At 41.6% G+C, this 18210-nt stretch overlaps 1 protein-coding gene across 1 annotated transcript in view; it reads right to left on the reverse strand.

Annotated features, from left to right (window-relative positions):
* IGF2R (insulin like growth factor 2 receptor) overlaps positions 1–18210 on the reverse strand; it is a 120202-nt gene that overhangs the window by 3754 nt on the left and 98238 nt on the right. Inside the window, exons 36-46 of the mRNA XM_018565607.1 lie at positions 17964–18110; positions 17694–17855; positions 16400–16601; positions 16052–16198; positions 13170–13404; positions 11084–11217; positions 9084–9198; positions 7323–7466; positions 6640–6821; positions 4620–4806; positions 343–507 (exon numbers count right to left, since the gene is read on the reverse strand). Coding sequence (XP_018421109.1) covers positions 343–507; positions 4620–4806; positions 6640–6821; positions 7323–7466; positions 9084–9198; positions 11084–11217; positions 13170–13404; positions 16052–16198; positions 16400–16601; positions 17694–17855; positions 17964–18110 — 1820 coding nt within the window. The remainder of the gene's footprint in view (positions 1–342; positions 508–4619; positions 4807–6639; positions 6822–7322; positions 7467–9083; positions 9199–11083; positions 11218–13169; positions 13405–16051; positions 16199–16399; positions 16602–17693; positions 17856–17963; positions 18111–18210) is intronic.

Genomic DNA, 18210 nt, shown 5'->3' on the forward strand with positions numbered 1-18210 from the left:
ATAAGGTAGTTGCTACATCCCATCATCTTACAGATGTGGCTATCGGTGTCTTATTACTAAAAGAGTGTAAGCAGGAAGGAGAAGATATTTCATGGCAGAAGAGACATACACACACTCTCTTCTACCATAAATACCTAGTTGCAAGCATTTTTTTTAATTTCAACTATAGCTCCACTTTAAAAGGGTCTCATACACATGAAACAATGATGCATAGAAAACACATGAAAATAAAGCCACGCAAAATGCCAAGTACAACATATGAAGGAAATATTATTTAAGAGCACAGCTTCCTTTCATAAATGGACAAAAATGGTACACAAGTGTTCCTGAAAGGTAACTTACCTTCTCTCTTTTTTGTACAATAACAACACCACCAGACAGGCGACGAGGATCACTAAAAGAATACTGAGAATAGCTCCTACAGCTTGGCTTCTGCCAGACAGGCCTTGGTATTGATTCTGATGCTCTCCATCTGGCTTGTCTGTAGTACTTCCAGAACTCTCTGGCCTGCCATGAAAATGTAGCAACAGTAAAAAAGCTAAATCCAAGAATACAAGGTATCTGCTACGCTTTGACAAGGGTTAAGAATGATAACGAAAAACTAACTGTAACTAATATTTTAAGAAAATTGAATACAAAACAGGAAGGAAATACGTTCCCAACCCGCTTCTAAAATCGCCTATTATAGCAAATTTAGCAGAAGTGCACATTAAGGCATTTACACATGGGGGTTATTTCACTTAGCAGCAGCATTCGTGCTCAATGATGCAACACTTACAGAGAAGTGAAACTGTTACAGTTCAACTCTCAGCAGATAAAGACACAAAGTAACACAGCTCCGTATACATGAGTACATAACTAAATGTAAGTACTTGAATTTGATCTGGTATCACCTCATGTAATCTCCTATAAAGCAGAGTTCAAACTGGGAGAAGGAGAAGCAGCACAAGGGTCCAGTCAGATGTGCTGCAGTCATCATGGGCTAACAAGGGCAAAAAACAGCCAAAAATAACATAAAAATGAATTAAACTATAAAATTACAAAACCAGATTTTGCTGCAATATTCACCTTCAAGCCAATGCAGTCACCCCTGCGGTATTCTTCACTGCCACTAAGCATCACTCAACCAACTGCCGCAGAGCCCAGGTCATCCTGAACCAGCCCCAGCCTGTTACTGGACAGTGAAAGGAGACGAAGCACAGGGATGAGCTCATCTCTCTGTTACTGTCTCCTGTTATTAGCATGATTCTTGTCATCACATGAACTGATTGGCTCTGCTTCTACCTCTCATGCTCTATCCCTGCTATACAGGAACTGCAAGAGGCTGAGAAGTCAAATTCAGATACTTGCATTGCTTGCATTTCAAAAATGTATTTAAACTATTATTAATTACAGAGCTGCATTCATTTGTGTCTTTTATATCTGCCTAGAGTTCAGCTTTAAACTTCATACTTTCACTTAAGCTCCAAAGTATTGGAAATGATGTACACTGAATAATAAATCATGATCCATAAATAATTGCATGAATTGCCATTCTTTTTTTAACCCCATCCCGACCGATGACGGGATTAATCCTGTACAGATTGTTCAATTCGTCAACTACCAGTGACGCGGTAATACCGTCATTGGGTACAATGAGCGCTGGTCTGTGAAGGGACCAGCGCTCATTGAGTTAATGCTGTTGATGGGTCCCTCGGGGTCTGAGACAGACCCTCAAAATCAGATTAGCTGGTCCCAGTCCTGTAATCGCAGAGCCGTGACAGTCACAGAGGAGGCAGCAGCTCACTGTGTTGTGAATCTGCGAGCCTGCTGTGGGTTACAAAAGTAATACAAAGAATCTCTGAGAATACTGTATTTTATTCAGAGATACTAAGTGTCAAAGCCCTTTAAATAAAAAATAACCTTTGCATTCCTTAATGAGAATTACCCGTTTTCTTTTTTTTAATCAGTTTCTTTCATTGCAAATCACACTTTACCAGTCAGTCACATAACTTATATCAATTAACTTGTGCAAATCCTACCTTTCTCCCCAAAAAATGTAATTTAGTGCCAAGGGCTGTATATATTTCGACAGTATAATATTTAAATCAGACTTAGAACTTAAAGCTATTTCACCTGCTGCACCATGTTAACAAAAATTTTAAGTGATGATGCACAATATTCATTTAAATATTCCCTTCATGAAAAAATTGCTCCAGGGCTCCCAGTCAAATGAGTAATACTGATCAGCCACTGCCAGTGGGAGAAATCCCTCTCCATAAAGTGCCACTGACTGAATGGCTGAGCCTAAAAAACACAGCACAGACCGGAAAAATGCCTCAGAACTGATCACAAGAACAGTCACAGGTGGGAGCCTTGAGCTGGTCAGAGTCCAGATTTATTATGGAATTATACATTCAGACACAGAGCAATCCAGGTCACCGTTCTTTAGGTAGAGTAGGGGATGGCTCAAAGCTCTATCAAACCTTTATTTCTGTCTGAGTCCTTGTTATAGATTGTACCTTACCTACTGTCTGATAAAGTACAAGAAGTGAGGAAAAGGGTTTCTAATAGAGCACTGGATAGCAGCAAAAACCTTTGGAACATCCAAAAGAAGTCCAACTGAGACTACCTTTGGGAAGAAGCAAGTCCTGGGCCTCAACACCACCTTGTCCCTATGCAAGACCAAAATGGTTCTTTGCAAGAAAAGGCTGCCAGTTCAGACACTCGCCTCACAAAGGTAATGGGTACAAGGAAATCCACCTTGTAGGTGAGAGCAGAATATCTCTAATGGGTTAAAATAGTGGTTTCTGGATAGCAGAAAAAAAAAACATTCAGATACCACTGAGGGCAAGGGGAACTACAGAGTGGTCCTGTACAAAGGTTTTAATCAAAGAGAGGCCAACGGTCTCTATAACAAAATAGAAAGGGCAGACACTTGACCCAGATAGTGCTGAGAGCCAAATGCTGGTCCAAATCCAGTAGCAGGAAGGAAAGGATTCGTCCCAACAGAAAAGCTCCTGGGTTGGAAATCTTGAGACTCACACACAGTGAAGTATTCCTTCTACGTCCAATGATGGACCCTGCGGTAAGTAGACTTCCTTAATAGACTTCCTGCCTTCAGTTAATGCCGGGGGCACCCGCTATAGCAGGACAATCCACCATATGTGTAGAACCAGACATGCTGCGGCTAGGTAAGTTGACAATGGGTCTAACCCTTCCCCACTCTATCCAAAACTTACAAAAAAAGGGGTTGCCTCAAAACACTTTAACCCTTTCGCTGCCAAGCCCTCCGGAACATTTTTCAAATCAGCTGGCCAAGCCATTTTTGAATTTTCTGCAATTTTTTCCTATTGAAGTTCATTCATAACTGGGGACACATTGTAAATAACTGGCGACACATAGTACTAACACCGGAGTGATCAGACGATCACTCCGGTGTTTGCTCTGCACAGAGGGATCGTTAAATATCATTGATATTTAACGATCCCCCGCTCGGTCACGCTACACAGAGCCGCTGTCATCCAAAAACTGACAGGATGACAGCGGCTCAGAACAGAAGACGCTCAGCCATCCTGAAATGCGGCCAGCCGCCGCTCGTTCCCGGGACCCCCCCGACCCCCCCGCCGGTGATTTTTGTACGGATCCCCGCTGCCACAGACCCTACAAGCAGTGGGGATCCATGGAGTCATTCATCCCTCCCTGGGATGGCTCCAGGGAGGGATGAGAGACTCCAGATGCCGGCGGCGGTGCCGGGGTTGGGGGTGGGGGCGCCCGGTATTTTTGATAATAGCGGTCATCAGCGGCTTCTGAGCTGCTGATGACAGCTATTAATTTAAAGGGGACAGTCTGCTGAACAGTTATACTATAAGCTGATGGTCGCTAAAGCGACCATCAGCTTATAGTAGAACTGTAAATGCCAGGTCCGTATGGCATACTGACCTGGCCAGCTGGAAGCACTTTTGTAGGTCCGTATGCCATACGTCCTTGGCAGCGAAAGGGTTAAAGAAAACTTATTTGCGTTTTGGATGGAGTTGGCAAGGCTTAGAACCTTTGTTAGGTTTTTATTGCAATCTGTCTCCCATTGGGGTGGCGTCCTCTCACTTCCAGTCCTGGAGACAAGGTGCCACAGGGTGACGACTGGAGGGAGAATATCTTCAATGTGTACAGAAATAGCAAGAAACCATGATTTCTTTTTCTGAAGTATAATTTTTACCACCATCGTCTTTGGCTTCTATCTGTCAAAAATGGTTACACCCCCACTTTATATAAAGCCCAAAGTTTTCTCTTTTTCATTTTGCCTTTCTACAGATGCAGCATAAAATCAATGTTTTATGTTTAATATTCAATAGTGGCTGGTCCTCTGTACAAAAAGTCACTTGATCCTCAGGACTTATGGCTACACAGAATGGTGGCAATATAAAAAGTGAACAAATGAGAACATTAATGCTTCTATGATCCAACTGCTTGAAGTACAGTACATAATTTAACTTTAATGGAAGCCAACCTTATGAAATTGAAACCCTATCAACATTATTCTGTATTATTTACTACATTCCCATCTCGAACTAATGTTACACTACTCATATAAAGACATGCAGAATGTCCAACATATATGAGACGTAATACTTGCAACTTACATCAGTGAACACACGGAAGCTGTGTACCAGGAGAACAAATACTGGCAATCGGCTGTTTCGTGCAGGAATTCCGGTCTCCCTTCCCCCTCGGTTTGACTGCAGTGGAAGAATATGGTGGAAGTTGCATTCTTTTGGGGATCTTTACCACACTTTGAGTTGGAAGTGAAAACGGCTTCTAAACTATCATCTGTGAAAAATAAGAACAGTAGTGGTTAGCAGATAGTGGAAATGAGGAGACTGCACCACATACATTATTGCAAATATATAAACGTTATTTTAAACATTTGCGTGCACCAAATGATCAGATTTGTTTCTTTTTCAAAGGATTGAACCCTTAAGATGCCACTTTTTATAGTGAACCTGTGAGGTTAGAAATATGGGATGGGAGGCTGCCGCTATTCTTTTTTATTTTTTTGTTGTTGTAGAGGGCCTAGACTCGGGAAGCCTTATCCTTCAAATGGTGTAAGACAAAACAGTTGTGAATGATTTAGCAGTCACAGTACAAATTCCGCAGCTGACGTTTGCCTGGAACCATTTTTTTTTAGCCATTGCAGTGTCTCTGTAGAACAGCTCTGTTCTTAGGCAAAGTCCAATGATGACACCACCAATGTAAACCAGTAGTCAGACGCAAGCATGGGCAGAGTATGCCTATCCCGGAGATGGGCTTTAAAAGGAAAGGTATACTCTTTTCAATAAAATGTTTACATAACATGTATAAGAGGCCAGCCTGATTTAAATAAATCATACCACTATGTGTTAATACATTCAATACATTGTTTATATGACAGCTGGCTTGCATTTTTATGAGACATCTGTTATGCTTTACCAATGCGCCCACAGGGACTAAATGGAAAAAACATACCAAATGCAACAATATATTTGATGGTAAACAATGCTCCATACAGTCACTTCGGAATTCAAACACCTTCATCCACATTCTACAAACATGCTTTCAGAAGGAAAATACAAATGCATGTGTAACTATTTTAAAACATAACTGAGTTACGTGCATATCTTCATATGGTCCCAATGCAGGACATACCACGGACATATCTAGACCAATTTAGATGTGTACAGTTTATACTGCTCCAGTGTTAATTATACCGATAAGCCCTGCATTGTGGTTATGGTGAAATTGACCATGTTAAATCAACCAATAAGCATTTCAATTATTATTACCGTACAGGATTTATATAGCGCCAACAGTTTGTGCGGCACTTTACAAAATATGGGGAGACAGTACAGTTACAATTCCATACATGAGTATTAGTAGGACTCTGCTCATGAGAACCTACAATCTACACATCCCCTAAATGACATTCTTTAAACCAATTAATCAATAACTCATCAGCTCTGGGGGGGTCCATTTACAAACGTTTTCACCCAAGGTTTTCACACAGCTTTACCAAAGGATTTCCCCATGTTTGCAGTTAAATCCAATTCAATTGGATAGGAGGCACCAGGCCAGGGGAATGCAGAGGAGAGGCACCGGGCTGGAGGGGAGCTAGTGTGCAGAGGAGGCACTGGGCCGGGGGGCTAGTGTGCAGAGGAGGCACTGGGCCGAGGGGGTGCAGAGGAGGGAGACACGGGGCGGCAGCGCAGGTACGCGGGGCAGCAGTCACAGCTCAGCCGGCTGCACTGGTCTGTGTACCTGCCGATCAAGGCGGGGAGAGCAGCGGGGATTGAAAGGGACACCGAACGCTGCAGCCAGTACCAGCGGGGAGGAGAACGGAGGAGCAGAGCGGCGGCAACTAATCGATGATGAGAAACCTTGCCAACAATTCTCATTATCGATTTAATTGATTAGTTGTTGGAGCTCTATTAGCAATAAAATGGCCAAACGTAAATATTCTGCTGAAGCTCAGCAGCCGACCGAATAAACCATTAGGCAACTCCTAAAGGGTAAACATAACTGTTTATCATCTTTGAAATTACATAGTCTTAAAGAGATGTGTAAAAAGTAACAGAAACAATAAATATATATTTTGTAGTAAATGAGTCAAAGAAATAATAAACTCACCATCAATATAATACTTGGCTTTGTTGGAAGCACCGACTGCTCTTGTGAACTGTCCATTTTTCTTCACTTGGCATACGCTAGCTCCTTTGCAAGTCTGATAGGCAGAGTTTTCTCTACCAGAAAGCTGAATTTCATACATATACTGATCTTTCACCCTTACATCCCCACTGGCATTGTATGATCTACAGATAGAAAATATGTCTGAGTTTAATATAAGTGGTACATAAATACCGAAGAATAAACCAGCAATGTGAACATTTTGAGTCTTAGTGGTCAGACAACATTTGTGTATATGGTGTATATGTGGAGATTTTTTCAGTAAAGCAGGCCAATGAGCACCGATGACCTATAAAATGCAGTAACACGTTACACATTTAGTACAGTGCGCTGAAAAAGTGCTATAGATTCGTGCATAATACACACAGCTCTTTGCCTTACGGAATAAAGCTACGCAGTGAATGTCACTATAATTTCCTACTACTAGTGTTCATCAGCAGAGCATACAGTAATGTAGAAGTCCAAAGCAGACATGCATCCATGCAGACAAAGAGAGACTTTTTTTGAGTAGTGAGACCAAATGAAAAGAAGAAATATAATACAGGTTGAAAATATGTATCAATGTATGTTTGTGAAGTTAACAAAGTGCTTTCAATAAAACAATGCAATACAATATAAAGTCTTACTTGGTATAGATGTTTGACAAGTTCACCCTTGCACCATTGTCCCCACGTATTATCCCTTGTGTCATCACAACCTCATTTGGAATAACAGCACAAGCTGCTCTCGTCTCCCAAGTAATTATGTACTGACAAGACTCTGAGTTATATCTACAATCAATACAAAAAGAATGAAGGTTTTAATGAAAAAAAATGAACTCTATTTAACCCCTTCATGACTGAGGCCCTTTTTTCCATTTTTGCACCCATGTTATATTCCACATTTTAGGCCTGAAAATGACGTAAAACCCCCCAACATTATATATTTTCTGAATGCCAAGACCCTATAGAATAAAATGGTGGTAGTTGAAAATTTTTATGTTGCGCAATATTAGCGCAACTCCTTATTAAACCCCAAAATTTAGTGACAAATTTAATTAAATGCCCCAAAACACAACAAATTACCCATTTTTTTAATGAAATATAAAAGATGAGGTTACAACGAGTAAAACGATACCCAACATGCCCAGTTTACAGATTGCGTGCGACCGTGAAACGGCGAAAAACTGCAGTACCCCAAAAAATCAATAAAAGACACTTTAAAAGCCCCCACAGGTCATCAATTTAGAGATACCCCAAAATACTGGCCCTAGAATTATTGCTCTCACTCCGGCGTGCGCGGCGATACCCAACATGTGTAGCGCGTTCGTCGTTTTCATGCGTAGGCGCACCCGACGCGTGTTTACGTGGCGAAGGAGTCTGTTTAAACAGCCCCGATGCTGGCGACGTACACTGTACGTCGTCAGTCACGAAGGGGTTAAACACAAAAAAACTAACAGAATGTCACCCAAGGCCCCTTTCACGGGATGATCGGAAGAGGATGTCACCTTTGTGACATCTGTGTTTGTCCAAATTTTCCCCCCATCTTGCGATGGAGGAAAAAACTGAAATTACCGGACCCCATGTCTGTCTATGGGAAATCGGATGTAAAGGGACATGTGTCCTTTTACATCCGATTACCCCTGATCCGGCACACTCAGGCCAGGTGAAATGGATCTCTGATCCGTTCGTTTTTCCGGACCTGGCTAGAGGCAGAGGTAGTCGCGTGTAAAAGGACGCCCATCCTTTTACACATGGCTGCCCATCGATTTACAATGGGCATCCGCCTGAAAAACTGACAGCCGGACCTCATCAGACCACCCATGTGAAAGGGGCCCTACTATCAACGACAGGATCATTTTCTGTGTACTCTAGCCTTAAAGTATATATAAACCCAATCACTAAAATCACAAGCAAACGTCAATATGTTTTAACATGTTCAATTTTAAGTCATCTTAAATATATGTAACAATCTACAGCTTTAATTAAAATAATACCTGGTGAGCCTGTCATGAATGTCTTTGTTTATGTACTTCCTTTTATAGGGTGACAACACTCCGCCTTAGTCTTCCTGCATTGTCAACCTGTCACTAGGGCTTCTCATAGAGACTACAAGTGGCTTTTAAGCACACTTTACATATGCATGGTCTATTGCTGTCACCATCGGGTCCACCCTGAGCAATGTCATTCAGCCATCACTGGACTGCATGCATGTAAATAGAAAGTGGCTTTTTTTTTTTTATTACACAACAAAATACAATTTTATTATTGTACACAGTGCTTCAGCAAAATAAGTGCCATTCAGTTTGGGATTAGATCTACTCTAAAACCTCAGCCAATTCTGTAATAGTATAGCAGATGATTCACTCCATATGGTTCTCTACAAAACCAAGTCTTATTTCCACTTACTTTTTAATCGTTGGTTTTCCAGTTACATTTGCACATGTCAGTTCTATCGTAGTAGAATATCTTTTGTCGTTTCCACAAGCATCTCCACCAGAATAAGTCACTGACACTATATCACCTAGAAAATGCAGAGGTTATATTTGAATGGTTTACGAAAAAGAACTCTAGTGTAATTAAAGTGTATGTCAGATTTGTATCACTATAGACCAGGTGAAAGCAACCGTGGCGCTCCAGCTGTAAAACTGTGGCTGGCAGAGTCTAGTAATGCCTCATGAGACTTGTAGTTCCACGACAGCTGGAGTGCTGAGGTTGCCTACCCCTGCTTTAGACAAATCCAGCCATTATCTGACCCTCAACATCACTGATAGGGAAATGTATGGCTACCGGTGATACCGTATTATAGCTCATAAAATAGAAAAAAAAAGTCAGCACCCCATAATAAACCTCAGTTGTTTATTGAGGACTGAACAAGGCAAAAAAGTGCCAAAAAATGGTGGAACATGTTTTAATACATTTTCTTTGTGACCAGTTTTGTTCAGCCCTCAAACAACGGAGGCTCATTATGGGATGTCGGCCTTTTCTATTTTATGAGGTTTGCATCGCTGTCTGTGTGCACCAAGATTCACCCCATTTGTTCTTGTGACCATTGCCACTGAGACAGAAAGTGATGGGAGATCCAATATACTTGTCTCTAGCACAACAGGTTAGGGTTTATACCAGTGGGCACACCTTTTTCTGGTGACAACTGCCCAAGAGTCCTTAGATCCTCACACGTTGTAGAGATTTCCTCTCACTAGTTTTATTTCTAGCACAGGAAGTAAATACAAATCTTCCCCAATAGGACACAGATAGAAAAAAATAGACAGGATTTTTAAAATTTCCCAAACCTAGAAAATGTTTTGTCTATACAGCAGAAGTTGTTGAATTAATCATGAACCATTAATCTACCTACTCTGCAATGGAAATTAGCAGTTCTCTAGCACTCTTCTTGCACTATTTCATGCTGTTTTGCTACCACAAGTCATGCAGGAGCTGAGCAGGGAATGTTCTAAATGGATCATGTGAGATTGCTCTTTTTCACCTTCCAAATTGCTCTGCTATGAAATGCTCTAGAGCAGGGGTTTCCAACCACCGGGCCACAGACCGGTATCGGTCAATGGCCTGTCAGCAACAGTGCCGCAGCCTCCTCTGCCTCCTGTCAGAATTAGATCATTCCACTCATCCACAGTGCAGAGACGGAGTGATCTCTTCGGCTCTGACATCCCAGCCAACAGAGTGGGAGCCAAGCTGAGGGAAAGGAGACTGGGAGATGTCGCACCTGTGAGGAAGCCTGGAAGACGGCCAACAGCAGACTGCTAGAGCTTGTAAGTGTAAGCAATAGGGCTGTTTCTACAGGCACACTGAGAAGTTACAATGGAAGCTGTTAACCAAGTGCAAAAGGAGACAGGCTAGCTAAGGTTAATCACATAGGTGTCCACTAGTGACCCCTGCAGCTCAGATCCTCAGCTCTCCAGGCCTTGTAAAGCCCAATCAAAAGGATCATTTCCTGTCAGAGATAGCCAAGCTTATTGTGAAAAAACCCTCTGCACCCCTCCAAAGGACTTAACACACCCCTCCTAAAACCTATCACATCCCTCCAGAAACCCTCTAGCTGGAAGTATTCTCCATTGCTGTATAATGTACTTCTGGGATTTGTTGTCCTCTAAAGCTGATGGATTTTGCATCGCTGTATTGCTGGGATTTGTACTCTTCTATAGCTGGTGGTATTTTGTATCGCTATATAATGCATTGCTGAGATTTGTAGTGCTGCGCTTGAATCATCCCAAAACCATAGACTCTAGACCTACTTACGTCCGCTCCGCACCCACCCACTTTTCTAAAAGGGGGCAATTTCTTTCCTAAAGTCATCAGGAGGTTCCTATTCCGGCAATTCCAACAGTTCAATGAAAAGCATGTACAAAATACATTTTGAATTACTGCAGAAATGGCCATATTTAACTTACCCTTCACAGTAACATTCTGTGTGTGAACCTGCCCCAAAACCTGAACTTTGCCGTTCCTTTCCTGGCACACACTTGCACTCGCTGAGCAAGCACTAGGACCCTGGTTCACCCGCTGACAAAGGTTTAGATAATACCTGTACATATTAACAACACAACATATAATATAGAGAAATGTTTAAAAAAATAAATAAAATAATGAAAGTGCATTAGACCTAAAATGTTATAAATCGGATTTGCTAGTTCTCTCTGTAGAAACAGGCAGGATATGTGCATACCTGGGAACTTTCCAAAGTCAGTGGTCTTAGGGGCTAATTGCACATGTACATTGTGCTGAAGAGCAAGCAGTGGTTTAATTGCAATGCATGTATTGTGTGGTGGCCAAGCAAGGGCTAACCAGTGCTGCAGCTTGATAGTGACAGGCATGCGGATGAATACATTTTAGTAATATGGTCCTCTAAACAAATAGCGCTGGCTTGGTCTCACACGTGGAACCATAGTGCTAAACTGTTAATAAATGGCAAATGTGGAAAAACACTTGACACCATACTGTTAAATATGGAAACTGGTTTCTATGGTTAATCCTGCTCTCATAACCGCTTGACCCTTCACTGTCCACTAAAAGCGGTAAACTTCTGTAGTGGCAAACAATATGAATAGAGAGCCATGGATATTTCGCCCAGTGAATGTTATTTGCTTGGCTGCGATGGCACTCTGCTTCTGCCCTGACTAAAGTTGCCCACCCCAGTTTATTTCACACCCGGATTTAGAGCCCAGCTTCCTGCTATCCTATCTAATCCCTGACAGGCTGCCAAAGATTGACACATCTTGCAATGGCCTGTCAACACTGATAAAAATCCGACATTGATAGGTAATTTATGGCAGTTTCCCAGGTTGGATATGTGTACTGTAGGGGAAGGGGGACCTGCTCGCAAAACAATGCTCATCACTACAGGGACTTTCACCCCTTAAATGCAATACCAGCCAGGGACTGCTACTTTCACTTTTATTGTCAAAAAATCACGAATTTCCAGCTTCTTAATATGAAGCAAAATACAGTGATAAAAGTAAATGACATTAAAAGAAAACTATAGCCAAACCTTTTTGTGGCTTTAGTCCTCTTTTGGGTCACATTTACTAATGTAATCCTGTGACCCAAACTCAGTATATAGCGAGCTACTGTCTCTATATGCGGACACTGCAGAGCTGCGCTGCAGCAAGGAAGGATCCTGACAATATTGTTGAGACCCACCCCGCTGCCTGATTGACAGCTGGCTCTGGCTCTAGAGAGGCCACTGTGCCTGTCCCCTCCCCTGTCTGTCCCCCCAATGAGCGCTGGAGGAACAAAGGGGGGGGGGGAGGAATGTCTGTGGGGAGCTGTGACCGACAGTCCCCACTCTCTCCATGAAGAAGGCCGCAAGATCAGCGGTTTCCGTTTGCTCATTCCTCGATCTATAGAGCCGGCGTGTGGCAGCTGCAATGTCAAATGCCAGCTCAAAGTATTGGAAATAATACTTTTTACTCTCCCAATACTTCTCCTTTAAACCTGAACTGAACCCCGGATGAGCAAATATTGTCTAAATACAAGCAGTATGTGTAATCTTGAATCTTTGTGTATTTCTTCCAGATCTGTGCAGTAATACAGTGTGAAACTATTTCTCTAGGTTACAGGAATGCCCAGTAATAAAGACCAGTCAGTGCTGCTCTCTGCATGTGCAGAATGACTGGTGTTGTATCTGCTCCCTCCTGTAGTTTTCTGCAGGCAGCCTGTCATGGGTGGGTGTGCTGGGCCCCTTCCACAGCTCTACTCTCTGCATGGGCTATGTAGAGGACAGTGATGATAACACCGCTACTTTTACAAAGTAATCATTTTTGCAAAGGGATTACTTTTACAAAGTAATCATTTTTGCAAAGGGATTTGGTGCACACAAAGTGGATTCATAACCTTTGTGGCTATTACGAAACATTTAAATGAAAGCTTTAGTGCCCATCCTTAAACTGATTTAATCTTTAAATGACTATAATTATAATAATAATAATAATAATAATAATAATAAACTACTATAATCTATAACATGGAGTGACTTACGTGCTACCATCTGAAGCAAAAGACCAGGATCCAGTCAAGGAGGAGTGCATCCTCAGGTCATAGGTCTTGCGATTGATAATGAACTTGCAATCTAACTTCCTTGGAATACATGCCAGCTGTGTTTTCCACTCAAATGTAGCTGAGCAGCTCTTGGTGTCAGTGACCAAAGCAGGTGCTCCATTTGCAACATCCTCATCACATTTAAAAAAGATTGTAGAACTTCTCTTATCAGTTGCTAAAAAACAAATTTATGACAAAATTACAGTCAGGTATATACCTCTCGTTCTCTAATCGTGGAGATCAGATGTGGCATTACTGTCCATGGTGCAGGTGTCTCGAAAGCCAATTACTAGCTTTCATCTATGTGCACGAGGAGCCTTCCATGTATGCGATTCCCAGATGACACAATTATGGTACGTATACCCTTTAAACCCTCTAATGTGGACACAAATATGAGGGCAAAAACTTGGATACATGCCAAGTACTGACCCCATTGTATTTTAAACTGGAAGAGTCAATAGGCAGATGAGCATCAAAGGGAGAGGTATTGTCTTACACCCTCCAAGAAGGCACCACCTGCCTAGAGATCCTCACTATGTATAATGTACTGTACAGTCATTAATTTCTGTCTTAGAGGATAATAAACATAATATACAGCCCCCTTATATGAATAGCTGAAACTTTAAAAAGGTATATACGAACAGAAATTCTTATTTCTGCCAGAGCACGTAGCGGTACCTCAGTGTTTTGGGCCAACAATCTGGCTTTAGAAAACTACTCTGAAAAGTAATTGATACGCGTTTGTAAAAATTGTGCTATAGGCAGTGTACTTCATAGAAATGTACCTCATAGTGAGAACGTTCATAAGCTTAGTATTCACATTTCTGGAGCTGCCTGAAATAATCAACGGCGGTTTTAGCAAAAATGCATAAATGTCATGTATACGACAAAGGATCTCTAATCTTTCTTTGAGGACTACCACATCTATGTTATGGTTATTCAGTCAATCGAACTGCTTCTCTGGAACTATCCCCCCCCAATGTTCAAATTAAAGTTTAAATGCATAGTGGTTTGTAAATTTTTCTGCATTTAGGTCAGAACTATAAAATATTAAATTCTATGTAAAACCCAAACTTTTTTTGCAAGTTTTGGGTACAGTAGGAAAGGGTTAGAACCCACCAGTTTTTTTTACAGCTCAACTATAAAAGAAGCAGTAAGAGCGACACACTACTTATCAATAAGTCCAAAATTATGTTTAATTAAATCATCAAAAGGAAGAAAGCAAAAACATTTGATAGGGCCTGAGTATTATATGATCTCAAATATACCTGGACTTAATTGAATTGTATTAAAGTGACAAAAAACTCAGGAGTTAAATCTTAAAAATGCATTCGAGTACCTTAACTATTTACAAAAATGTATCTTATTTGTGTATCACTCGGCTGTTATTCCTCAAAACATCTCTGAATTCATGCGGACAGTGTCCTTCCTTCTGGGGGTGGCTACTTTTGTGTGTGCTGTAAAGTAGCCACCGCTCCAAGCTCGCTCCTGCGATGGACTCCAAGCTCACTCCACATTAGCAAAATAATCATGAGATTGTAGTCCATCCAGTGCCGTATTTACTCTCCCTGCCGCCCCAAGGCCAAGTTCCGCAATATGCCCCCCCTTCCCATCAATGGAGAATGGCAACCAGATGGCAGGGAAGTGGGGTTAAATATTAAAGTTGAATTTTTTTTTTTTACTGTTTTTCATTTTTTTTTAATTTCTTCTTATTTTCTTTATCAATGTAATTTTTTTTCCCTACCTAATTTTATTGCCATCACACAGGAGGAAACAATCCCCTGTGTGATAGCCTTTGGAGGTGACAGGTTCTCTTCATTGACCCTGTCACCTCCAATACACGAGTTCTAGCACAGCACTGTGCTGGAACTCCTGTGACAGCTCTCCCCTCTCACTGTCTACACGGAGCGGCAGGGTTACGTTTAACCCTGCCGCTCTGTTCCCTGCAGTTAGGAGAGACACGGCGGCGGAGGACGGAGCCAGCGAGGAGAGGAGGTAAGTGCAGGAGGGAGGGGAGGACGGACCGGCCGGCTGCAGACTTTTTACATGTGATCTCGGCGATCGCCGAGATCACATGTAAACGAACAATCGGCTGCCTCACACTACATTTAGTCCTGCTCGTGCAAAGCAGGACTAAATGTAGAGAGGGCAACTTACCGCCCGGCGCCCACAACTTCCTCCCAAGGACACTGCTGCCGCCTCTCTGTGCCCTGCCGCCTCTCTGTGCCCTGCCGCCACGAGGCCAGGCCTGAGTCCATCACAGGAGTGAGCTTGAAGCGGTGGCTACTTTACAACACACAGGGACCATGGGGAACAAAAGCAGCCACTTTCCAGAAGGAAGGACAGTGTCCGCACCAATTCAGAGATGATTTGAGGATCTACAGCCGAACGATACACAAATGAGATACATTTTTGTTAATGGTTAGTGCACTTTTTAGGATTTAACTCCGGAGTGAAGTGTCGATTTAATATTTATACACAATATGAAATTCTGCCACTAGCAGTTTGTACAGCGTGGAGCTCATGAGAGTGTAGGAACATATAATACAGTCACTGTAGTCCTAGGAATAATCTGTGTTATGATCTAAGAAGAGAGGGTTGGCTATACATTTCCATGAAGTATTATGTTAGCTGAGCAGTGGTGTTTCATGTTTTTTAGGTGTATACAAACACTGCTTATAGCTTGGTCTCCATCCCATATTATCTGCCTAGGTTTAGCTTTCTGCTCCTCCACAAGCAGATCCCAGTAGTACACATCTCTTTACTTACCCAACTAAAAAAATTTAAGAAAAAAAAAAATCCTCAATTAATAATAGGCATACCTTTTGAACAATAAGCCCATTTTCCATTTTTCTCAAAATCTGAGGAGGTAGGACACCATAGCCGATCCTTATCTTCAGAAATACATGTGCTATAAGCTTTTCCTTTATATGTAAATGGCAGGATACATACATCACCACTTTCTGTCACTAAACAATAAATTGAAGAAAAATAAAAGTATAAGAGACAAGATAATCTATTACAGCAAAAAGTAAATCAGAAATATCAGTTGAGAAATTGCAGGGAGGCAGCAACTATGTATTTGTACAGGTTTCTTACCATACTATCATCATTCACACATGGGCTGGGGGTATTACTGTATATGGGTGTACTATTAGGAGTATTTTTACCTGGTGGGCAAGGATCTCCTTCAGCATATTGAAGAACTAACATCTCTTCTAAATGGCGATACTCCATTTTCATTGCCATTCTATTTCCGTAGGAATAAGCAGTGTTCCCTGACTGAAGGCACACAGCGCCATCACATTTACCAGATGGTATTTTTCCTGCTGCTGAACATACTCCAATGTAGTAAGGGTTTAAACCTGAAGTCTGAAAGAAAAGGCATGTTCATATTATTAATGTCCATGTGTAGCACTGGAGAAGGTATGTAGTGCAGTTACACTACACGCACAATTAAAAACCATCTTATACTGCAAGAGGAAAAAGTCTTAATTCATGTGTGGCCCTTGGAGCCCCAATAGACTGATTTCTATAACTAGGTGCTTACTCACACCAGTGAAGGAAGATATTATTTAGACCGAGTTCTAGTAGTTAAATGGTTTAGTTTATTTATTTTAGGCTATGTTACTTTTTTTGTGCTGTCCATCCAGTTTCTCTAAACGTTTACAAGTAGTCTTCCTGTGTAGAAGTACTTTTTAACTGGGTTGTAGAAAGCAATAAAGTGGTAGCCTAGATTTGTCATGGAGCTGTAATAGCAGTGATCCCTAGCAGCCCCATGTAAGGTGTCTCCAGTTTCTGATTGCCTCCTCAAGCAAGTCTCCATATAGCATGTTCGCCGTCTCTTCCGGCATGCCTCCAGCCTTTCACCAACTTCAGTTGCATGTCTGCAGTCCCCGAGAGTTTTTTGCCGAAATACATTCACTTAATATAAAACGCGGTGATATCTGAAGCCAAATCAAGAAAGTTGACTACTGCTGTTCTAGAGGTAACATCAGAACATTTGGAAATCTAAAGTATAAACAGTAACGCATTCCATTCTTCCCATTTGTTTTTTTCAATAAAACACCTTAAAAGCAACCTTTGATTTACCCATGCAGAGCAAAGCAGCAGCTTTGCTTAAAAGCCCCTACTGCCCAGTAGCACATACTTCTCCTTTGTCCCCAAGCTGCTCTATATAGCCGCTGGTGCCAAAAAGAATAAATACCTAGTACTCCAGAAATGCAGTTTTTGACTCAATCCATGTGACAACATTGGTGTTTGGATGAATGGGCCAATGTTAACACATGGAGTGGAGAGTGTCTTCAGACCTGTGTAAGCTCTTGTTGGAGTCACTTAAAGCTTACATAAGGCTGTCTTTCTTCACTTCCAGAGCACCGGGAAGCAAATGAAAAGCAATGTACATCTGTTTTCATGCTGTAACTAGACATGAACACATATAAACACAAAGTCAGTTTTTCTTACTGAGTAGGTCTTCACAGACAGGCTGGACAGGTTAAATGTGTAATGAAGCTGCTGGTCCATCAGGGAACATCCAGATATTATTTCCTCATCCGAGCACACTAATGGTGTGCCCCACTCAAACACATAATTGCAGTCAGCTTCCTGGACAAACTTTGGGCTTCCCTGTTGATAAGGAAAAACAATGCATGCATTACCCAGTGTATATATAATCTAAATGCAAAGTTTTATAGAAGGCTGAAATGATGATTTGTGAGAAATTAATGTAGTTACCGGATCTATCCCCTTGTTGCAACGAAAGATGATGATGGTAGAATAGTTTAACTGTTTGTCCGTATCACATTGTGCCGAGCTGTCCATTTTTATTGAGACAGTTTGTGTTGCAGGGTCAATCTGAGGACTAGTAGGGTGGCCAATATCCTTTAAAGAAATTAAAAACACATTATAACTAGTTTTTTATGTTGTCCACATACTCTGAGCTGTCCTGCACTGATCAAAGTACACAGCTTCTAAAAAATAC

This window comes from Nanorana parkeri, unplaced genomic scaffold (genome assembly GCF_000935625.1).
Source record: "Nanorana parkeri isolate BGI_ZX_2015 unplaced genomic scaffold, ASM93562v1 scaffold866, whole genome shotgun sequence".
NCBI lineage: Eukaryota > Metazoa > Chordata > Amphibia > Anura > Dicroglossidae > Nanorana > Nanorana parkeri.